This window comes from Anopheles marshallii, chromosome 2, assembly GCF_943734725.1.
Source record: "Anopheles marshallii chromosome 2, idAnoMarsDA_429_01, whole genome shotgun sequence".
Taxonomy (NCBI): domain Eukaryota; kingdom Metazoa; phylum Arthropoda; class Insecta; order Diptera; family Culicidae; genus Anopheles; species Anopheles marshallii.
Window position 1 is genome coordinate 15,348,656 of NC_071326.1, and position 24,459 is coordinate 15,373,114.

At 43.9% G+C, this 24,459-nt stretch overlaps 3 protein-coding genes across 3 annotated transcripts; all 3 read left to right on the top strand.

The window, feature by feature from the left end:
- Nucleotides 1-2,750: 2,750 nt before the first annotated feature.
- Nucleotides 2,751-4,874, top strand: LOC128708418 (uncharacterized). The gene is made up of 5 exons (XM_053803397.1): nt 2,751-3,129; nt 3,209-3,322; nt 3,384-3,509; nt 4,192-4,588; nt 4,667-4,874. Exons 1-5 carry the CDS (start codon nt 2,751-2,753, stop codon nt 4,872-4,874), a joined length of 1,224 nt encoding a protein of 407 aa, XP_053659372.1.
- Nucleotides 4,875-14,959: 10,085 nt separating this feature from the next.
- Nucleotides 14,960-16,143, top strand: LOC128706836 (uncharacterized). Its single transcript, XM_053801777.1, has 2 exons — nt 14,960-15,324; nt 15,408-16,143. The coding sequence occupies exons 1-2, from the start codon at nt 14,960-14,962 to the stop codon at nt 16,141-16,143; spliced, it is 1,101 nt and encodes a 366-aa protein (XP_053657752.1).
- A 5,039-nt stretch (nt 16,144-21,182) lies between these two features.
- On the top strand, nt 21,183-22,735 carry LOC128708122 (uncharacterized). The gene is made up of 3 exons (XM_053803081.1): nt 21,183-21,278; nt 21,378-21,562; nt 22,141-22,735. The coding sequence occupies exons 1-3, from the start codon at nt 21,183-21,185 to the stop codon at nt 22,733-22,735; spliced, it is 876 nt and encodes a 291-aa protein (XP_053659056.1).
- The last annotated feature ends 1,724 nt before the right edge of the window (nt 22,736-24,459 follow it).

A 24,459-nucleotide genomic window follows, 5' to 3' on the forward strand; every position in this document is an offset into this window, starting at 1 on the left:
GTGAGCAATACAATCTCCGTCATCCCATTCCACGGTACGAATCTTCTCAGACGGACGGCGACTATTGGAGAAATGCAAACGAAAGCTATCCCAATGCTGCACTGCGCGACCAAGGGGGTGAAAATGCATTCTCCAGGTGTGTGCAATGTTGGCTGATTTCCATTTTCCATTTCGATGCAATTCGCCACCCACCATCCGTAGCACGGTCGATTATGTATGCCTGACAGTGGTGGTGTGTCTAATGTTTGCCAGCATTTCTTCCACACCCCCGTAAAGTGTTGATGCACTCGTGAAGACGCGTTGCATTTTAACATTTTTTTCTAACACAAACTGTAGACGAAAGCAATGAAAGATGTGCAATAGCACTAGTGTATGCATTGTGTTTGGCCACATGAAAGGGAATTTAAGCAAACACACGTTACAACTGTTAAGTAGGCTGGCGGCTGGTGAGTTTTGTCTGATGGATCACAACCAGAGAGAAGAGGCGTGAAATTTAACAGAGGATTTCAGATTTTTGTACAGTGCAGTGAATAACTTTGGTGCTATTCTTTCTCAGTTGAAGACAGTGGAGCAATTATTGCTTATTTGGTTGTTTTGTGCTTCGAACTAATCCGTGTTTCCGTGTGCAGGACTGTCTACCCAGACTACGGGTAAATAAAGTTAAAGAAAGCCAGAAATGGCAGCAATAGACCTCTTGAGGTTGTGGTACCAATAGAGAAGAAGTTTGTTATTCATCTATTAATAAGTAATTGTTATTGATTTCACAATGATCAACGAAATGGAAAAACCATGATTTTAATTGAATCACCATTCTATCATTGAGGTTATCCACGCACTGTTGATTATTGGTAACAGTACATTTAATTCCATAACACCCAGAACATACGGGGAATACGGCGGAGAGCCGTCATCTGGAAAAATAAAATAAATATAAAGCTACCAATGAAACAAGTCCATTTCTTCGCAGTTTCGTAGGATTAAAATTTGTTCCGCCTAAGTCTAATTTCCATTATCACATCGTTTATACGTCGTATCAAGAATCACGTCCGAATTAATATTTCTAGGTGTATTGGAACACTAAGCCTAACAGTTTACCAAAATTACTTATTATTACAACCTGTTTTAGGGGATAATATAAATTAGACAGATCAAAGATTGAAATTTGCAAACCAAATTCCATAAACTGTCGACCTTCTAACAAACACATATCTCGCATTTCGAGAATCGCGTAGTTCTGTTATAATCTTTATTAATAAAATTATGCATGAGTATTTTTTGTTGACACTGTGTTGACGCTTATTTAATGTTGGTAAAATACTAAATAACCATACAAAAATTGATATTTTTGGTAACTACAGGTATAGCATTTAGTTAGATCTTTCTCTCTTCTTGGCATACCTCTCGACGACCTTTTAGGTCAGACCTGATATATCTGAGTTACAAGACTTAATTTTAGCATATAGCAGGATGGTCAGTCCTTGCTACGGGGGATTGATACGGATCGGAATTTTGGCTGTCATCAATTTGGTTCACTATAAATTATTAAAAAATTGTACAATTACTTACACGATTTCAGCATATTTATCAAAGAAACGCTTCAAGGAAAACCTAAAATTCCCACCATTAAGTACAGTCATTAGACAATAATCAATATTTGACGACTTTCGTTTCCAAGCTAACGAATGTGCAATTTGGCTTTCTCCGTCCGGATCAAACCAATTTTGAGTTTGTTTTTGTTGCAGCTTTCTACTAAAGCTTCTTTTTCAACCCTTTTAAACACGTTGCTGATGCGTATGGCTACGTTAATTGAACGCAAGATTCCCGAAACGGTACGAGGCTAAGTAGACAGCAAAACAAAATTCATATCGCACATTGTAAGCCGATGCTTGTTAACAGCATGTGTGAAGAATACATTGCAAATTAAATTGGGTTTCAGACGTTCTTAAATGGAATTTATTTCATACGAAAAGCATCAAGCGAATTGGGGTTCGTTTTCATTAAAAACCATTTACCGGGATGAATTTCAGTATAAAACAGGCGCAATTTCCAATTACAAACTAGTGAAAAATAATCGTTCGGCTGCAAAACGGTTGATTTATGAAGATTGGAAGAAATTTAATCAATTCCCACGTTCGATACGGAACTCATTATCGTTAGTCAACACAATTTCCGTACCTATCAGCCCCGGTGTTCATTTTTTGTTGGCGAACAAGAGAACAACATACTCGACAACTGGCAGCCATGGGGTTTGTTATTACTTCCCCAACTTCGATGTAAACAAAAATAGTCGCTATGCTTGTAAGGTTTCGTGCTACAGTATATACAGGTTCAATTTAAAACCCTCAATCTATTGTTTGTTCCGTTTTCCATTCGGGTGCTGCAGCATCCACCGCAGCATTAAACATCGTGTCCTGGCGCCTACGCATTATTCCAACAAGCTTTAATTAATTGTCTATTTTTTATTTTGTTGTTGCAGATTCTCCGGTCGCAATCATACAAACCGAGCGACCGAACCGAGTTAAGAACGCGAGCACCAACCTATTTTAGTTATTAAATTCGTTGCCCATGGTGCGTCTAGCGGAAGGAAGTAATAAAACCGAAAGGAAGCAACTGTTGGTCGTCATCGTTACAGAGTATTCAAACCACGAGTGAGTCATTTGCGTACTACAAAAAAAAACTGATCTGAAATTACGTTGCCGCCGTAAAAGGATACCTCGAACGTACAAAAGAAAGCGTGTGCTAGCTTCATTATGGTAACCATTAGGCGTTTGTCCCGGCCGATGGCACTCGGTACGATATTGGTTCTAGTGGTCACTATCTGTCCAACGCATGCAGCAGAAACCAATAATAATCACACCACCAGCTCGCATCCAAATGAGCTGGAAGAATTCGAGAGCGCCTTGACCGACTATGTGGGCGATTGGTTTAGTCGAAATTCAAAGGATTTAGTGGAAACTGCGTTCACTACGGGTCGACCCTTCGGGACAAGCAACTCGTCCACGTCGCTCACCAACTTCGACCGTGCTGTTATCAAGGGAGTAGCTCGGTTTCTAGGTACAGCCGCGGACGTTGCCCAGAGCCGTGCGTCTTCGAAAGCACCCGAGTCGGGACGATTGTTTTTCTTCAAAGGTACGCAGTCGTCTAGCTTCAAGCTCCATCTCGTTCCAAGCTCATTACAGTTGCTGAACAAAAATTTGTTTCATTGCAGGCATGAAGAAACTGCTCTGGCCAGTCATGATTGGGCTGCAGATAGTAAAAACCGTGCTGATCATGATGTTCCTACCAAGCATCATCGGTTCACTGGGCAAAATAGTGGGCAAAGGTAATAGGGCTCGCTCGATGTCCTGTCGTTAAATACTAATCAGCATCATTCCGATTTCCAGGACTTTCGTCGGTTTCTGGTTTGTCCCATCCGGTGCAGACAGTGGACGACTTAGACTTTAAGGATACTACGTCCTACAATGCGGATCACGACTTCGGCATGAATGATGGCTATCTGCCTCCGGACGGTAAGTTGGGAATGATGGATCAAACGAAGGCACAATTAACGAAAAAATGTAGCATAGAACAAAGCCCATTTCGATCGTTCTAGTACAAGGCATGATTCTGTACATCATACATTTCGCTAGAAGGATACAATATTTATTGTGAAAGTAAGATAAATGTTTGTAGTGCATACATGATTCAATGCGGCTAGGTTATTTCTAAAAATAAGGATACACATAGCAACTACATTGTTTTACATTACATCAGTAATTGTAATTATTAAGAGAAAAGGTTGCATTGCTCCTACAAGTTACTGTGAAGATGTATTTATTTTTTTTTTTTCAAAAATCTTGCAAGGATTTCAGTTGATTGGAATAGTAAACATAATAATTGAATAATTAAATACGTGTGTATTACGACTTTGGATGCACAATTTTCCCGTTCCATTATGTTTTCGAACCCTGAATTCGAAAGTCACTAATGGAAAATTAATTCAACTCTTAATTCTAAGTTTTAAGAATCCTCAAAGTTTTATATTAATCTCTGACTAAATGTTTAAAATAAGTGGAGTAATAATAAGAAACTGAAAATCTTACAGTTGATAGAATGAATATGAAAATATATATTCAACATTTGAAGTGTTTTAAATCTCCCACTCGGGTGAGTTACATTCTTGTATTTTATTTATTTATTTTTGCTTTACAGATGCCCACCCATCGGGGACAAGCTACAACTCGATCGTTTACGATCCAGCCTCAATGGGCGCTCACAGTAATGCGGCCAACGCACTATCCCGGCTCGGTTACGGCGGCGGACGTGTAACGTACGTCGGACCATCCATGGCCCAGGCGGTGAACCGACGGAAGCAACAATCGGCCAAGAACGATTTCAAAATATTCCACGATATCCCGAGCAGCAGTCTGCTGTTGACGAATTATGATCCGTTCTACAGCCCGCTGTTGTCCCGGTTGGACGCCATCTTTGCCCAAATGGGACTATCCAACAAGGAGGAACAATGCCGACAACGGCTCGTCTGCCTAATGTACGCTAATCCGGCCAAATATGCACCGTACAGTAATCTCATATCGGCGCAACTGAGCAGGTAAGTGTATTGATGAATGATATGGCAAGTACTGTGCGGGTAGAACACACACTAACGGGTACTGCTGTCGTTTCCCAGGGAGTTGGATGAGCTTCGCAAACCGACCAACGATAATCCGGACATTCTGCGGTTCTTCAAGTACATGCGAGCGGCCAAGGATGGGCAGGACGGTGTGGACTGCGATGCACACTATAAGGACTGCATCGGCTACAAGGATCTATCGAACCCGGCCATGGTTACTACGTTCAACGATATCAACAAGCTCGTACATGCCCGCAAACTGTAGGAAATCAGCTTTGGAAACGGATAGAAAGATTTCAAACCTCAAACGCCATCCCCGCCCGAACGGCAATGGAGAGTTCTTTATTCTCCAATATTTGCCTCTACCACTTTCGATAGGAGAACAAAGGTGCAGGAGCACAAACATCGACTAGCAGGCCAACTATTCCATGCTGATCAAGAAAGTAGATGGTGATGGGTAAATTACGTGACTGAATCTCCCCTGATTCACTCACTACGCTATGAAGTAATTGCAGCTTTCTTCTCTCACAGACTGCAACTGCTCACTGTGCAGTTACTAGCGGAAAGTAGTTGGCTTTAACAATTTTTCTTTTCCTACTGAATTCCTTACTTTCCTTCGATCAATGCGTGAACATATTTATGAAGCTATTTATTTATTTATTTATTTATTTATTTATTTAAATTATATATTAAAGCTGCTATTTGATGCGGTTTGTTTGGAAAATTGAAGCACGGATAGAAACATGTATGTTTGCGCTAGAATTAAAGCGTTGTGTACAGGTTGTGTATGTAGTTAGTAGACGAGTGGCCACTCGCCAGTGTCCCGAGCGGATACTGACATGTGGGAAATGAAATGCGCACCGTGGCATTATAATTAGGAAGGATGAACTAAACAATGGACCTTGGGTAAACAGAAACGGGATGTTTTAGCCATCCTTGGTGACAGCAATTCCACCGAACGGACCGAAGCTGATGGCTGAAGGACCAGGTTTGGTAAAAAAAATCAACGTAGAATAACATATCGAACGACAGGGTTTGTGGCTTTTTTGGTAGCGGACCACACTCGAGGTTGGATGTAAAATATAGTAGTTGTTCAAACACCGTGACAAAGACAAACGGATGCTAGAATATAGGACGGGATCGAGTGTAGGTGTGCTGTTAGGATGTAGAGGGTTGCGCGAAAAATGTGCGCAAGCAGGTCGAGAACAATAAAGAGTCTCACGAGAGAAGATGCTGCTACATTCATTTCCCGCGTGACATAATGAGAAAAATGTGAGCTGGTCGTTTGCACGGTTGTGTCCAACTTCCGAACATAAATTATGTGTATTTGTATTCGGTTTTTTTTTCGCTTCCATTCTCAGGTCCGTGCCCATATTGTACTCGCTGAAGGAGATATGAAAGAATGAACAGATAACTGATTGAAAAGCACTGTCAAACTGAACAATACATCGTGGGTGCATTACATATTTCTTATTATTTCACAATGCACACATGGAATTGAATGGGGTTATAAAGGTTATAAAATTATTCCAGGTCACATTTTCAATAACGTAAAAATGTTTGCATCACAGAACCATGGTAGCTGCTATTGTGCATCTGTCTGAATGTAGTTAATTAAAATTGGCACAAAATCTGTTCTAATATGTTACCACTCCTGTTTTGAAGTTGTTATGACGATGTTAAATAATTACGAGGGGAACACTGCAAAAGCTCCAATTTAGAATGTTAGACAGTACCATTGAAGCTGTGGCTAAAACTTTTGCTCATGGTGAAGCGGTATCGAAATGACAAACTTGCTCTATAATGTTAGATTTCCAGTTTGGTTAACAAAAGCGTGATAAATGCATAATTTACAGCAATCTGCAGATACTTGTTTTGTCTACTAATAATAATACTAATACTTAATTTCAATATCAATTAAAATGGAACGGCTTCCATACCATCTTAATATGTTCTCACATTACATCACAATTTATTATAATTACTTACTCAATGTTACAAGTGGGTCGTTTATAGTCGACGTTATTTACTTATAACAATTTACCGTGCGTCGAACAAAATCATTCTATTCGTTGAAGTCGTTCTATATCCATTGCATTCCGTTTAATGATATGTCAGTTAAGTAGTAACCAAACAGCTAGTTTTCCAGTTTTATTACCAGGAATTCTGAAGCACGCTTCTATTTTCTAACGAACATGAACGGGTTGATTTCGATAATGAAGCTTCACAAAAGCAGTGTTGGAGGAATAAGTAATTGCTGTCAACGTGATATGGCAAAGATTACAAATGACTTCCGAGTTAAAAATACATCTCATTAATGTTAAGATATCCATGGTATTTAGTTACTACTAGTACACTGATAAAAGATAGATAGATAGACTCTTTTCTACTAATCGTCGCAATAGTTCGAAGAAAAGAAGTTGTACGCACAATTGCATACTTTCGGGCGTTTATCTTGCAATGCTTCGTAGGTGAGTACACGAACATGAATCATGTTGTAGGGGCACGTCGTGTTAAACTTTGCGCCGTTATGACACAATCAATCCTAAGAAGCCTCCTGACAGCCCGTACCCACGTGGTGGGTATGGTCGGACTTACCCACCTTTTGCAATACATACCCGGATCCAACCGGCAGCAGGGTTATCGACCGTACTGCTGCACAGTTCTCAGCCTCAATGGTTGCGATTTGCTCCGGGAAAAACCCCGAACACTTCGCCTCAATGTTCACCCACTGACCCAGTGCCCTCCTGTCTGCTTCACTTCACGGTCCAACCGTATGGAAAATGATTCACACGTTTCAGTCATCCAGTCAGAGGACGGTCTAGTCCGTGTGGTCTCGTCTCGTGTGTACTGGTTGGATTTGCCGGCATTGCATAATCGACAGATGCTTGATGTGTGTACGGTGGGAGGACGACCGTACGCGATGGTGCGTTTAAGTTTGTTTGTGTTTTATGTTGATTTTCGTACTTTCCGATTGCTTGCCATTCCGTGTCTCTATCCCGGGAAGCTAGCAGCGAACGCTGAACCAAGTCTCACCGCTGGCATTGGTTGTGGTTGTTGGTCCGGGATGCTGCAGTACGCTGGTATGGCTCGCGCGACATTATGCAATCGCGTACCATGGCTTCGGTTTAAGCAAAACGGGTTCCAACGCCAGCTGAAAGCGTATCAACACCAACGCCCCACCGTGTTCGGTGAAAGCCAATGCCAGTGTTAGGAAGTGAGCACAAAAATTCAACCTCTGGTTGATGTTGTCGTTTGGTCCACCGTTCCTACAATGAGCAGCAGATCAAAAGTGAACCTCCTAGAACGGTTCTTTCGACAGCCGATGGGTTTGCCTTTCAGTGGCAAATTTATTATTCATGAACTGACGAATGGGTGGGTAGAATTTGTTATCAACTTGTCGAATTTATTTACCCGCGACCGATCCGACCGAGATTGATTGCGTACGTGCGGATGCAGGGAGCGTTTTTACTGGACTGCTGATTGAAAAAACGTGCGCTGGAAAAACCAACCAATTGCAACATTGCTGCTTGGCGGTTTTCTTGTCCAAATATTGACAATGTATCATTTCGCTGATGTACATCAAATCAAATCGGTGCGGTATGATACGGTTGTTTTGCATTCGTTTGTTTCAATAAATATGACCAAAAATTGAATGGAACCATAATGAAACCCTTGATTACGTAGTCAGAATTACAACATACTTTCAGCACCCAACGGCCAAACCCACGAAACGATGCTTAGAATGTTAATCAGATCGAGTTCCCTGGAAGGCGCAAACTTTCACCCAACGATAAGTCCTGTCCGAGACAATGAAGGCCCCAAATCCGCACGAATACCAGCGCCAAGGTTCACCATACGGACAAAGTTGGGTGCTGCAATGAGTCAACTTTGAACGTGCCACTATTTACCCATCTCCCTTCTACCGGACCAATCAGTGACCTACATGTCGCGCCACTGTTGGCAGCATCCCGGTTGGTGCTCCAGCAAAGAACCTTGGCCACACCACCTACCAAACCATCGTATGGGACTCCCTCCAGGACCGTGCACACAACCGCCCATCCAACGCGTTCATTGACGGCAGTAAACCCCGACACAGCCAATGCTTGCCGTATAAAACCGAATGAAGTGAACTTTCGACCATTCAGTTTCACTTTCGCTCTCGTTCGCAAAGTCTGTCCACTGTTGCTCTAGTGTGGCGGTACCGGTAACCCATTCACAACGCGGGGTGAGTATTTAATTTGTAAAATCGGCTGTAAACTCAGCTACACCTGAGCCTGCCTCGGGATGATGTATTGTTCGTTGAATTGTGGGGATTACCTTTCGACCAAGAACGGTGAATAATGTGTAGCAAAAAGAGCAGTGAGGAGGCTCCACAGTGTATTTTCCACGTTTTGGGATTTCGTGCATAACAAAAAGGACATTTTCATGTGTACGCGAGTGCGTTTGCGTGTGTATTTGAGTTATCTCGTCCCGTGGAACCCTAGTGAGGATTGGAACCGGTGTCTTTTTGGTCTGTAACTGATCCTTTTCATCGTGAAACTTAATGAAATGAAAATAATATAAAAGAAACAGCTGTGAGCAAGGGGCCACGAACCGAGCGAAGCAATCCCATGAGAGGCGAACCCTGGGTGAAATGAAAAGCATGAACATTAAGGAGCAACAGCCCAGAGTACAAAAAAAAACAACAACAACGAAACTTTGTAATAACACACAACGCTGGGGTGGAAAATGTGTAGAAATGCCGAAAGCAGAGCAAAAAACCAGCAAAAAAGCACGCCAAAATATGAAAAAAGAAACACACGCATCGGTGATGAAACGAACGATGTAACAAAACAGAAGCACCGACCACCATTCCCGTGCACTAGTGAAAGATTGATAGCACAAACGTGACCTTTCCGGGTGGTGCACAACCCGTACTGTGGGTCGTTTTCAGCGCCCGTTTTCGGTTGTCATTTTTGAACGCACGGAACCATCTTTCGCCCCACACACATACACACCTAACGGGCTCGTAGAGGCAACCCGGGCGCTTCATAATGAACCGTGCGGATTTGCTCCTTTTTTGCGCCACGGGATAATTAATTTCAACCATCGGTGGCGAACGATCCCTCTTTCTTTAGCGGCCAGACAAGCGCTTTCGGGTGGCGTGTGACCCGGTTTCCAATATCGGGAAAATAGAAACACTCATGGTGTGGGTGACTCTGAACCAACGGACCCCCGTAACCGGGGGCCGCTGGTAATTTATGTACTTTAATTTTATCGGTACACGATTGAAGCGATGTTTACACTGCTGAAAGCTTTAAGAGGAAAACGATTGGAAGCTTTAGTGATTGCTGTGATAAACTAACATTCGCCAGCGCTTTGTTTAAAGAAACAAACACAGACGAAGCTGTTGCTGCAATCTGGCGAATGGTTTATATTGATTTCGGTAACTTCCCTTTCGTAGGTTGTACCGAGTAAATGTATTTGGCCTAGAAAATGGTACCCAGAAAAGCCACCCACTAAAATAATGCTGACCTTCCCGTCAACTAGGGGTGAGCGGGTACAACAACAGAACATAGGAAAACAATGATAGATTGCAGTCGATGATCATCAAAATTCCGCTCAGCTTTGGGACATGACCGACAAACAGTGGCCCATTTTTGTTGTTGATCGGAAGGGTGAGTTAAGGGGGTAGTGAAACGGGCCTAATAAATAGGACAAATCGTTTCACAGTTGTCGTGTGACCGCACGCTTCTCACGTAATCGCATCGGCCCGTCGTACGGCATCACACGTACCCGAAGGTCAGCCGGCGTTACAGGATGGTCTGAAGAAGCCAGTGTTAGGGCGTTGGTGCCAATTGTTAGTGTTTGGTTTGGCACATGAAAGCAGTTTCGAATGGTGGTGCTTCAAGTGGATGTGAAACTGTTGATTGAATTGTTTAATTTGGCGTAAATCTGTTCCAAGTCATGATAACAAACCATTCGTGTTCGTGTATCATAATTCGTTTGACGTCTAAGTTATCATAAACTTTGATTGCAGTAATTTGTTAGTTAAGGTTAGTTAATATTAACAGTACTTTACTAGTGATACTATGTATGGTTTTGCAATTCAATTGAAGTTGTACTTTGTTGTATTAAGTTAAATACATTGATAGAGCATAGATTTACGTACCAAGTTTCTTATGAATTATGCACACTCACTTCCAGGGTTTTTGAGGTCAGGTGGTAAAGTTGGACTCATGTTTGAGTTTATTATTGGTGTGGCGTACGTGGAAATAAATTTTAAATCCTTCTCCTTTTCGGCAACTCTGGAAACTTTCTCGTCTGGCACACTGAAACCTTGTGAATTGAACTGAAAAGTGAATTGAGCAATACTTTAACAGAACGGATGTCAAACAGCCAAAGTTACTGTTACAGGGAAGTATTTCTGATCTATCTCTACACGTATCGGAAGTGAGTCCACCACTACCACTTAAACTGCACACCTCTGAAATTGATTGCAAATTTACAAAGTTTTAAACATTAAGTGGCAATGTTGAAGCGACATATTTATAGCTTCTATTCAAATTGAACCTGAGCTCCAGCTTCCGCTCTATGGAACTGTGAAAGAATCTAATAGAATCTACAAAAGGCAAAGGATATCAAATCTACCTTCAGACATTTTAGCTCAACTAGCTAAAAATTCAAAACTGGGTTTAGGTTGAACACGAAAACTCTTAAAATTAGACATTTGGAGCCATTTCCCATTTTTTAACAAGTTTAACTGGAATAATTAAAGGTTGAAGTGAGATCGTTTCAATCTTAAACAGGCTGCCGATTTGAAGTTGAAATCGATTAGGTATGAAGCATTCCGACTGGACGGATGTGTTAGTCGAGAAAGCTTAAATAAATTGCGTGTAGTAGAAGATCCTGAAAGGACTAATAATTCCACGTATACTGTAACACAATACAGTTCAATTTGAAAAAAAAAAAAACATAAAAAATTTAAGCGAGCTTCATCATTTGAAACTTTAAAACCTTCATCGGCCTCATACCCATCGTTAAGGCTTGATAACTAAATTAATTAATTTCATACAATTATCGCTTCGATAATGCGATGCATTATTAATTGTAGCAAAATGTTACATTTGTTTTCAATTAAAACCCACTCCAACGCATCAAACCTCAAACCACGTAATGGGACCGAACGATATGTTTACCGCTCTATCAAAGTTTACCGCCGTACCGTACATCCCGGCACATACCGATTCTTGCAGTTGTGGAATTATATTCAAACCGGTTTGAAGCTTTCCCATCTCCCATTTCCCATGCTTGCCCGATACCATCCAAATGTCCGCCGATGGTGCGGAATGCAGCGGACCGGCGCAGGAGATGATTGCAACCGGCTCGTTTACGACCGCACACGTGTATTTTGCACCGCTGTGTTTCTGTTTGCATGTGATTGCGCACCGTCCAATGCAGCCTGTAGCCAATCGAAACTCAATGAAACTTAATGAAATTAGCCAGCTCACTGAGGCCGATTTTCCACCGATTCACTCGCGGAAATAGCGCGCCTGGCTTCGAGCGTGGGGGGGTTTGCGTTCCCACCTTCCCACTTTCCAGCCGAGCATCGAGGGGGGGCGTGGGTTGGGATCGTGCTTTGAAGGTGGCCCAGAGTTCCTTTCTCCATCGCAAGTCTGCTGCATCTTTGCGACTCTCTTTGCGACGTACCACGCTCTCGGTCTCTCCCGCGCCATCTGGGACCGAGCTCGACCGGGGTGGGGGTTTTGGCGCACCCATTCGTGGGGTCTTAGTGCGTCGGTTCAGACACGGCTCCGTCGAGGTCGTCACCAGTTTGTGCGCGTGCGTGAACGTGATGGAGCGCAGGATAAAGCAGCACGAACCGGCACACTGGATGGGCTGATGTGTGTGTGTGTTTGTGTGAGATTAGATGCTCCCGGGAAGTGCAGCGATTTGCATCCTTCGTGTTTGCGGGCGCTTTGAAGTACAGCTTGTGCAGACTTTGGTGACCTGCGCTTCCAAAACCGCAAAACCGATGACAATTCGAAAGTGAGCAAGTGAAAGTGCAGCCAACTTTCGGGCCTGTACGTGCCACGTGAGTGTGAGTGTTTGCAGTTTTTTTTTTCGGGGTAGCGGGGTGGTTTGACGTGGTGTGAACCTTGAGCAGTGCGCCACGTGCCCACCGAACAGATAGCTGTCAGTAGTTCGCAACCCCCAAACCCTTTAAGGTGGCCCACGGAAAGGATGTGCTTGTGAGTCATACGAGTTCTACCGTTCTGTTTGAAACCCACACAGACATACCTCCGTGGCGGGCGAATGTGGGCAAGTGAAAGTGAATCGTGCTAGATTGGCTGATTGGTGAGCGGTCGCCGAAGGAATGCTATCGGTACGTGGGCCCGTTTTCCATTTCATTCCGTTACTCAATCAACTTGAATGCTGAAGTGTTTGACCGGTAGAAAAATAGCGCAGAAACGTTTTGGGACAGTATTGAAACAGGGTTACTAGCATGATGTAGAGCTTTTGTCACGAGTGGTTATGCTATTCCCTAAAACACAAGTGCCCGAGTTTCGGCAAACATAATCAACTTCATGGGCTATATTACACATACTTGTAACTGACCAGATCGTTCCCAATCCCAGGTTCAACATTGCTTTACAATTTCCGAGCGGAAAAGTTTGCACGAGGCACGTCTTTTTTGATCGACTGACATAATGTTGAAGTAGTTTTCCGGTGGGAAATAAGGAATAACGAGCAAAACGTTCATTACCTCATATGGGATCAAAATTGTGTGTATCGAAGCAACAACAAAAAAAACCGGTTCGATGCAGGTTATGTCATAAACTGTTGAGAATAAGTATGTAGGTACATGTAGGGACTTTTTCGTATCACCAGCTAGGAAAATTCGATTGATTGGTAGCTAAATTGATTTCAAAGTTGACTTCACTTTTAAGCAAGTTCTACAAGAAGCAAGATGTTACCATGTCTACGCAATTTTTTTAGAATCACCAAGTTTCATTTTTACTCTTCTCGTAGATCATTCTACCATAACTGATATCTTACGGTTGAGCTCAAATGTATAAAAAATTTAAAAAAAACGAGGTTCGATTGCGAACTGAAACCCATTTCGTGTACGGGTTTTCAGTAATGTTGCCAACATGAAATGTAAGTTTGTTTGTTTGAAAGCACAAATTTTCGAAATTCTCTGTACCTCAAATATGAGATTTGGAACAGCACATCGATACCGGTGCACCGTTTTACCGCTCGGAATCTGCTCTTCTATGACCCCGAGGAGGAAAAAGCGTTTGCAACGATATTTCGTACTTGTCGACCATTTCTAGCAAGCAGTGGAAATTCCAGTGAACGGAAAACATGAGCCAATGCGAAGCAAATATCTGCGTGTTCGATTTCGGACAGCACATACACGCACTTGGTCCCAGTAAAATGAACACATCGTGGAGGGCTGTCGGTTGCAGCTGATGTTGTTGGTTTTTTTTATTTCGCTTGTCTCCATAAACACGATAACATTTCTTATTTCGGAACATAATTATGAGCCGCACATTGCACAACGCACTCAAACTTCCACCACAATCCCCAATCCGCTCCAGGTACGCTAAATGTGTCCACCGGCTTAGTTGCTGAATCCACTCGTTTTTGTTTCCCCAGTTTGCCACCCTCTCGGCTCGGGCAAAGACACGACCAGCCGGAGAGAAATTCGAATTCCACGCACTGCGCTTTCTCGGCCCGCTGCTCCATCGCAGCGCGGCAGCAAACACCTGGACGGGGGGCGGGGGGCCTTACGGAACGGAATACGCCCGATTACACCGATTCCGTTCGTTGCGCGAGGAACTCTGCACGTTTTTCCCTGCCCGTTCCGCTTTTCGCGCTTATCGATCGCGTGTGGATTTGGGTTGCGATCGAGTGCAAGTTTTCCACTGCGCTCAGTGGGTTACCTCGATCGGTCGATCGGCCGATCGATCGCAAGGGTATCGGGCGCCTCGGCTGCCAAATGGCTTGCAGGTTGCTGCGTGTTAACAAGTGGTTCATCTTTGCCAGCTCTCACGTGTGCTGTTCGCTATCGTCACGCCTGATGACGTGCGTGGTTGATGGGTTTATCGGAGCATTAAGCTAGGCTAGGGGCCCTACCATCGAACCTTGTTCGATTGTTGCACTAATCACTAACCGACAGTCTCGGAAAGCGAGTGAACAATTGGGGGAGCGAACAAACAGGCGCAAAGTGGACCACCATTCGTTGGGAAGGGACCGTGGGCTTGCCATGGGAAAGTAGGAGACAGTTGATTCGTACGACCCACGCACGACCGATCCATTCGATACTTACTCCGCTTTGCTGTTTGTATGTCCTTTCCAGAAATGCATGTCCTCGTGAAGCATTCACATCGGGGCGGAACGTGGTTGGGACCGGTCGGTGTCTTGGCGGTTCTGCTGCTGGCATTCTGTGTCTCTCCAGGTCTACCGGAGGGCATCAAACTACCGGACCAAACATCCAGAACAAACGACGGTGGTCCATCAGTGCCTGTCCTACAGCAACCAGCGGTCGGAGAGGAACGAAGGCAGGGTAAGAACCTGCTGGACTTTATCGGTCTTGGAACCGGCGGCAATGTGGATCCGTACCTCGCACGCACAAACACCCAATGTTTGAATGGCGAGCTGGCCGAATGCTTCAAATCCCAGGCGCTCAATACATTCGGCGAGTTCTTTGATAAGGATCAATACCAGTAAGTGTTTTATTATCAGATTACCCACTTATACATTATTCTAAACTTCAATCCACAACTCTGCTCTTTACCATGTCACACAGACTTACCAGCGATGCACGCATTATACGACTACCGGAAACACAGCTTCGTTCTCTGGCACAGGAAGGCTACGAGTTTGTAGGCGAATCCCGTCACAGTGACTCCGAGTGGGAGCTGCTATACAAGTACGCTCTGCGCCGGTTGGAACGTTTCGTCAAGTCAACGGCACTGGAGTTCCAAATGCCCGACCAACTCACGGAGGAGGGACGATATTCTGCCCGCTTTATCGACGAAATCTCGGACGAGATCGATGTGATCGAAGACAAGAAGGCACCACTGTTTACGCGCCATCGGCTAAAGAAGATCTTCATCCCACTGCTGCTGATACTGAAGGTGTTCAAGCTGAAGCTGCTGCTCTTCCTGCCGCTCGTGCTCGGGCTGGCCAGCTTCAAGAAGCTGCTCGGTTTTCTGGCCATTATTGTGCCGGGTGTGATCGGCTATCTGAAGCTGTTCAAGCCACACCAGAGCTGCTGCACGAACGATATCTTCTCGGGCGGGTATCAACCACAGTATTCGCCACAGGGGCTCGGTTCGATCGGTTACAGCCCGTACAAAGAGTACGCTGGGCAGCACTACTCGCGACCGGACGGAGGCTATGCTTCGCCGTACAGCAACTACTACCGCGAATCGGGACGGACAGATGTTCAGGGAAGCAGTGTGAAGTTTGGGGATGATCTCGCCTACCAAGGCTACTCGGAGTATCGCAGCAGCGGCAAGGATGTGAAGGCAGAAAAATGAGGAGAGAGCGGCAAGGCGAGCCGTGTTGTCATATTGTATATCATGCATCCAATCGTGTTCATCCCTGCATGCTAATGCCATGCTAGTGTAAATATTTATGACATGTACAATAAATTAAACAACCATTCTACGAAACCGTGTTGCTATATAATGTACCGTGAATATCAACTACAACTTCATAGCGGACAGAATGTTTGAATAGTCTATACTAATTATTTCACTCGATATCAAACTTCAGTATAATTTTCATCTATTGAAATTTGGAATCGAAAACGAATATGATTTAAAGAGCTACAAAATATGCTTTCTTGAGAGATATTAGCAGTTAACCTTCGTAAAACTTGAAAAGGTTCTATAGAAGACTCAGCTAAACACAAGCCACCCATCAATGGTCCACTGGAAATTCAACTCCAATCTCAATCAGTTCGCAGAATGAATGTAAATTCAAGCACTTCTTTCATCACCATTATCACGCAAAAGGTTTGATAATAATCGTCCCTTCCATCAACCAGACTAGCAATTAATCTCGTACCGAAACTCCATTATATTGCAAAAACACTTCCTTCCAGCGATAACGTCCCTCTAATGATCCTCTTTGCGACCAAATTTACGACCAAACAATCTACCGGAACCCATGATGAGGTATCTTAGTTTCAGCTCGTAATCGATACCGAGCGCAAATTACATTGATCAAACCGTGCCCGGGTGAAGCGAAAAATAAACGCAACCAACGTAATCCCATTTGGGGGTAAGATTTATTTCTTATTTCCATTTCGATGGTGTAACGTGGCACGGATAGGTTTGCGGTGAAATATCATGGAAATGGATCAAACACACTAACCTTCCTTTGGCCCCAAAGTCAAAGAAGCGATTCGTATTGCCTCATCCATCTCCGGCCCTCATCATATTTCTCGATGCCAGTTATCCTTGTTTTGGTGTCGACCATTCGGTTTGCTAGCTTTCGGATTCAATGCTACGCAGACGACGGATGCGCCACCATAATCGATCCATCAGCCGTTTTGCGGGTTCACCACTCGATGCGTCTGTTTCGACAGAGGCCAGAAGGATCTGCTCGTTAGTAATGGGGTTTTGCGTTTCGCGTACGCCAAATCAATCAGTTGCACCAATCGATCGATTTGAATCCATTTCATCGTACTGTTATGATTTTGATTTCAGCTTGCCCTAGCTTAGAGAAAACATGCGGCGTATCGTTGTTGTTGGCACTGTTGCACAGGAACCGATGTACACTCGGGTGTCCATCGAAAGTGGTATCACCGGAACCGGTTGAAGTGAGCGTGGGGGGGGGGGATGAGTACCTTGTGGCACTGGACGGGACAGCCCATCCTGCTTCAAGGGCAGCCTCGTTTTGTGGACATACGTACGAACCCAGCCCTGGCATTCGTAGTGCAATGGCAACAAGGCGTCTTAAACGGGCACAGAAGAAGTAGTACGAGCAACGATGGTACGCATTAAAATCGTGATTTATCAATGAAAGCTGCTCCACTAGCGAAGCATCATCCACCATACCGAGCGAAGAAGCAGGGCCCATGGTGTCCCATCCCATTGGATGGGGGAAAAAGTGAAAAACTCGATCCGTTATTACACGACTGCTCCGGTTGCGCTGTGTGTGTGTGGGTATGGTTTGTCCTCGGACGGAAACTACCGTTTCCAGCACGGGAAATGGTGATGATACTCATGATGATAACAGAAAAAAACGACCCAAGGAGTCGTTAAGCATCACCGTACCGTCAGCAAATGGTTCCGACTGAAGCACAGTGGTGGAAAACGCGTTAGGGTTGTGAAAGAAAAACCAATAACGATACAACAGCCGGCGGGCGATGGCATATCGAAGGGCACTCGACCATGCTACGGATGGGCAAGGATTGGAGCGCTTTCCCGAGTACAGATTGTGTGTGTGTTTTTTTTTTTTCTTTCCCGCACATGTTTTTATTCCAGTAGTTCATTTTCCTCGGGTCATACCAACAATTTCGTTGAGCTTTAACACCAACACACCAAGCGTGGATCATCTTAACAACGGCTATTGCACTGTTTACTGCACTTGCACGTGCACGCGACAGCAGCATAAAGCTTACGCCATCATACCATCCCTGTGAACGTTTTCCTTCTCTTCGTTCCCACTGCTAGAAAAAGATTTTCAGATTGTTAAAGCAAAGAACACCTTCCCTGAGCGATAGATGCGAGATAGTGCAAGAAATGAATTGACACATTTATTCACCAGTGGACGGTTTTTCGTCCATACGCCGTAACGGCTTTATTATGTTATCAAAAGGTCTGAATCACAATCAAAAAGCAAGCAAAGAAGTTAAGAAAACCGCTTGAAATTAGAATTTAAAAAATCACAATAGAAAGCTCCCATTTAATGAATGTTTTCAGGGGACAGAAACAAAAACTAATGCGACAAACAACACAAACGTTAGTTGATACGTCATAGAGAGAAAGTACGCTTTTTCCGTTGATCATTGCGGTTTTGGAAAAGTTACTTTAATGGAAAAAATATTTCCATAAACTAGAACATGGCAACCACCATAAGAAAAAGTTTCAAAATGAAAGTTTCATCGGCATTTTTGCAATGCTTTGTTTTCATCTTGATTACCATGGGTTCATTTTCCTGTGTTGTGCGAAGTTTGTTGACTTTTAGGTACTTTATTTTTAATTTAATTATAAGTTCATAAATTTAATTCATAAACAACTGTTTATCTTTTGCTCGTTGAAGCTTCCAAAGGATAACATTAAAACAGAGATAGCTACTTTCCTGGAAAACTAGGCTATTATTTCCGCTAGAACTAGCTTCGATGAAATGTACTCAATGTGGGAAATATGGGTGACGCTCTTGTGCACGTGGTACAAAATTTTCATTTCCATTTTTGATTCGGAATCAATAGAACAAACCGCTTAGTGGAAATTTGCATTGAACACCTACACACTAATTTTCTCTCTGGAGTCTGGAGATAAGTATTGTATTTTACAAATGAAAATACTCCGATTATCCGAGTGTCTGATTATCCATGCAGCTCGGAAATGACAGCCCCAAGTGAAATTTGACATATTTCCTGCAACGACGTACACGGAAGAACTGAAAGACTCAATTTTGTAAGATAAAATGTACTCAATTAAAAAAAATCGACAGTTGCTTTTGCAACAAATAAAACACACAGAATTAATACACAACAAACTAAAAAAAAGTGACTGTCCATTATACATTATACATTAATATTCATGTTAAAAAGGAGATGTGCTTATTAACCATGTAATCCAGTAATCAGGTAATCGTCGAGTCATGATAAGTACGGATAATAGGCGCTTTAGTTATTTTTTACGTTTAATTCGCACGGTGTAAAATAAACTCTCCATATTTGTGATGATTGTGGATAGCTAAAAAAGTTATTAGATTAGCATTGTTTGCGTTAGTTCAACAATTCTCACTTTTTTTATTACATACTTATCGCTAATTTTTACAAATCCGTGAAAACTGCAGCGTTGTCCTTTTATGACATCTATTGAGAACGCTAGTGCCGGTGACATCGTACTACGTGACCCATCGACAATCATGTAATAGAAGTTTCTTATTTTTATAATTGAAGTGTTAAAGAACAATACAAGTACTATTAAATCATTTTCCAGCGCAACAGTAGAAAGCTTCTCGATGTATTAGTACATTTGTTTCGTTTTTTCGTGTTTTTAGCAAATTACGATAGTGAAATTACACAGACAACTTCACAAAATCGCCCAAGGCACTGACTGTGTGAAATTTAATTGAACAAACCTTTTATTTTATACAAAAAACAAACCCATGTTCTGTTGCTGCAAACGAAAGTGCACCAGCTGCAGTTATAGAATCGCTGCCGGCAGTGCAATCATCACCGTTTTCACTTCCATTCTTAGCGACGAAAGGGAAAGATGCGCACCCATTACGCAGAAACGTAATTCCATTCGCTGTAAAACACGCTTTACACACGGGCGTGCAAATACCGACTGCGTCCAACTACGGAATGGCGGGCGGACAAAAACAGCCATTTCCACAGCACACACAGTGGTGTAGCGCATTTAAAAGCCCACCAAGCGAGCATTAGAATTACCGCGAACGTACCGGATCCCGCCTGGTCCGGATTCGCGCCGGATGTGATGGAAAGTGGTTCGGTCCGGTTGGGTGTGGGCTGTTGCACATTTTCCAACCCGCACCACACCGTTCTTGCGGACGATTTCCCAGAAAGGAACACGGTGGATTTCTAAACGAGTCCGAAACCCCCTCCCTCCCCCCGTCCACTCGCAACTGGTGGGGTGGCTTTCAGCCCTGGGTGCCCTTTCGTTTCTTCGCGGTGCGTAATGGTGAACGAACGGATGCGTAGTTGGAATCCGATCAGGCGAGTTCCGCAGGATGTTTGACATGCATTTTCCGACCCGCGCCCATCATGGCAGTGGCGGCAACGGGTTGCAAAGACACGAGGTAAGGGTGGAAGGGAACGGGTGTAAGCATAATAGGAAAACAATTTCGCTTCCACCAAGCCGCTCGTGCGAGTTGTCGTCTTTCGATCTTCCCATCAGCGCTAGATGCAGCCTCCATTTTGCGAGCGTTGTTCGATTTACCTCCACGGGGACCTGTTCCTCCATTCTTCGTCCGCCCGTTTTTCGCAATGGCCCCGTTTAACGTGCCTGAGTCGCGTGGATGCCGTACTGGCACGAACTGGCTACTGGACGAACCGGTATCGGTGAGAGGAAAAAAAATGCTTAAACGAAGCAAGTTCTTCTGCCCAGTGGAATACACCGTGCACGCTGTCAGCTACCCGTGTCCTCATCTGCGACGATCGTTAGGCTTATAAATGGGAGACTGTGACCATGGGACACAGTTTTGTTTCGTCTCCGTCAAGTTCAAGATGTGCACCGGTTGCCTTGGGTCGTACGAAGACGTGTAAAATTGTGCCTCAACGGAAGCAAGTGCCTACAGAAACGTGTCACTAGCGTCACCGAAGGAATTCACTTTGTTCGCATCGTTCAACTCGCCTCCAGTGCATCTCGCAAACATGACGTACGTTGTACGGGTGGTTCTAGTGTGTGTTTTGGTCGGTTTGATCGACTCTAATCCGGCCGTTGATAGTGGCAGTATTGTCAATCATTTGGTGAGTGATGTCGGACAAAGCGAACAGCGAAAAGCTGCCTCTAACCTGATTCTAACTACATCTTGCGAAAATTCTGTATTGCATCGGGGGTAAAACCAGGAATCGGAACACGGCACCCTCAGCAAGGCGGCGCTAGAGGATAGCTTCATTCGCCGGCTTGGTGGCAAATGCACGCAGAAGGACAACAGTTCCTGCGTGATGCTGAAGTTGGTTACCTACATGAACCGGATGCTGAAAAAGTCCACCATTAACCTCGGGGATAGCTTCGAGCTGATGAAAACACGGTACGTTATGATTGATGGAGTGCATTTGACATGGGCAGCGTCGTTCGTCAACAGATTTAACAGAGCAAACAGAATCAAAGCGTTGATATACTGGAATTTGGGTGGAAGACTACACCGCACAAGATTTTCTGTTTGTTTTGTGTTCGAAAGGTTTGCTTTTGTATACTTTTTTCTCGTTAAAAAGTTTTCGATAAGCTATAAGATAAGGCTTGATTCCATTCAAATCGGAAAATCCAACCATCCGTGTCTTTGCAGTCGGTTATATATCAAACGGAATTCCTGAGGGAACTAATGTGGGACTCAGTACAAATATGGATCTTTCCCTGAATGTTGCCAATCAACCTAATTTTCCCAACAGCACTCAACCATTTGAGAGATTCTTTTCACGTTTGGCAAACCATTGTCTGTTTTGTTTGCTCACAATGAAAAGCGGTCTTAATGTCAGTCATTCCAGGAAAGCATGTCCTGGACCAGCATCTAGTTTGCCATGCAAGGCCGCCTGTCCCATCATGCGTTTTCACAGAAATGGACAATTGTGTGGCGGTTACAATACACTGCACGTTCACTCTCCATTCCAGCTCGGACGAACAGCTATCGGATACGGACGCGGACGAGCTATCGGTGTTGGGCCGTGCGTCCACTTCGGACGACCACAAGCTAAGCGTGATGGTGGCAGACAAGATCTGGCGCTTCATCCACAGCCGCAGCCTCCGGTGGCGGGCAACGAGGGCGACGGATGTGGTGGTCGCTTCCGGTGAAGGTGGCAAGCTGAATCTGGGCGTATCGCTGGACACGCGCCGCCTGTTCGAGGAAGGCCGCGGTCGGCTGAAGCAGTACGCACCGATGCTGGCCGCCATCGTCATGAAGGCGGTGTTGGTCGGTGCGCTCGTGCTGAAGGGTATCGCACTGCTCGTCGGCAAAGCGCTGCTCGTTTCCAAGCTCGCCCTGGTGCTGGCCAGCATACTCGGCATCAAGAAGCTGCTGCACAAGAAGTACGTCACCTACGAGGTGGTTGCCCATGCACCGGAACCGCACCACCACGTCGATACGTACAGCTCCGGGTGGGCCCGTGCGCTCGATGGCTTCGTGGAGTCGTTCTCGAACGAGCTTAACCGGCGTCTGACGGTTGATTCCCACGATCTAGCCTATCAGCAGCAGGCGCCCACTCATTAGGGAAGGATCGCGTTGGCGTACTTTCTTCCGTGTCCTACGTACCTTGAACCTGGCGCCCGCTAACCGACGGGTGAATCGAATAAATTATTTATTGTATCTTATTGCCAACGGTTTCTTCTGCTTTCCATTTGCGGCAGGATTATCAATGGCGGTAATCTAGCGCTGAGTTGGAAAGAAAAACTTTTCCCACTGCCTGTTGTTTTTTTTTCATTTTTCTTTAGACAAACTTTCAGTCAGGCAAAGCGATTGGTAAGCATTTTCAAAAATAAAATATGCCTTCTCTTGATCACCTTCAAGGTTATTAACCATATTCCAGCATATTCCACGCAGTTCCGAGCGTTCTTTATTGACTAAACCAATCGGCAATCACACCCGATCGAACAAATTTTAATTATTTCCGAATTTTCTCCGAATGGTAACGCACTGGTAAAACTTTCATTGTTAGTCTTTTTTATCAGTTTTGCTTGAATTCCCGCAAAGGTACTCGTCAGTGGCGCTCGAATGTCAATCGAGTTACGGGAAGCCATTTCTTTATCTAAGGATTAAACTTTCCTGAGTGAATTGGAATGGATGGATTTTCCAGCGTTTCCAGAAGTTTACCTTTGGAGAAGAATTGCAGGATTATTTAATTCATCTTTAGTGCAAAGTTTGCTCTACTTTGTGGTATCGTGTCAGATTACACCTTACGCTGCGATTAATCATATTCTTTCTTGCTTCAATTCCGCTCTAGGCGGTGAATAACTTGTTCGAATTGTTAACTGGAGAACACCTCAAATCCCAAATTAAATTAATTTATGTCAGATCAGTATTCGCATGGACAGTATTTTTGGTGAAACTTTTCTCAAAACCTAAGATCTGATCGAAAATATAGCTAAAATCTGTCATACAATATAATTGATAAAAAAAAGTCCTCCCTTTATGCATAATTCATTACTTTTTCAATATACCACCATGTTATTTTCCAAACAATGTTTTTTTCTGACCGGCATCAAGAATTTCGTGTATTTTACTTAAATTGAGAAAAACTTGGAAAAGATTGTTTAATTAATACAACAGTACACTCTTTGAAATTAAGTTCATTTGGCACTAAATTATACCATCTTCCTGTATAGCATTGTTTTAAGGAGGTTATCAACAAATAGCCAAAGAGTATTATAATGTCAGTAGAAAGATCCAACAACATCCTTCCCAAAAAAAACAGCGCGGCTAACTAACAAACCACCTTAAATTGATGCTTTTCCTACGATTGCATCATTCCGAAAACAAACGTTTTTCCAAGTTACCTTCTCTACCGAACCAGACTGAGTTGCGAGAGTGCACCACCATCACGAACGTTTAAGGTATTCCAATTATTTCCATCCTCTAACGTTCACCCATTTTACCGAACGGCACGCGAATCTCTAACGAGAACCTGTCCGGCTGCTCGATGCTGGTGCAAAGCAAAGTAGTTTGCTCATATTTCTCGCACCGCTGCTACTTCGCGGAAGCAATTTTACGATTCGTTTATCACGGGTACCGTCGAAAAACCGACAGCCATCAGGGTTGACCAACGGAGAAGTAAAAAGGGTCGATTATGCGTGATAATAACTGCGAGACAAAAAAAAGCACACGCTCACGCCCGATAAGACCAACTCGTTGGGAAGAGAAACCTAATCGAAAATTTGCATCCCACCACCAACCAGGGCTAGTGGCCAACGTTCGTGCAGATGTGCAACCATACCTCA

Coding starts and splice junctions, on each gene's coding strand:
- LOC128708418 (XM_053803397.1), top strand. CDS start 2,751: ATGGTAACCATTAGGCGTTTGTCCCGGCCGATGGCACTCGGTACGATA. Junction 3,130..3,208: donor ACGATTGTTTTTCTTCAAAG/GTACGCAGTCGT, acceptor GTTTCATTGCAG/GCATGAAGAAACTGCTCTGG. Junction 3,510..4,191: donor TGGCTATCTGCCTCCGGACG/GTAAGTTGGGAA, acceptor TTTGCTTTACAG/ATGCCCACCCATCGGGGACA.
- LOC128706836 (XM_053801777.1), top strand. CDS start 14,960: ATGCATGTCCTCGTGAAGCATTCACATCGGGGCGGAACGTGGTTGGGA. Junction 15,325..15,407: donor TTTGATAAGGATCAATACCA/GTAAGTGTTTTA, acceptor CATGTCACACAG/ACTTACCAGCGATGCACGCA.
- LOC128708122 (XM_053803081.1), top strand. CDS start 21,183: ATGACGTACGTTGTACGGGTGGTTCTAGTGTGTGTTTTGGTCGGTTTG. Junction 21,279..21,377: donor GCAGTATTGTCAATCATTTG/GTGAGTGATGTC, acceptor GGGTAAAACCAG/GAATCGGAACACGGCACCCT. Junction 21,563..22,140: donor TTCGAGCTGATGAAAACACG/GTACGTTATGAT, acceptor TCTCCATTCCAG/CTCGGACGAACAGCTATCGG.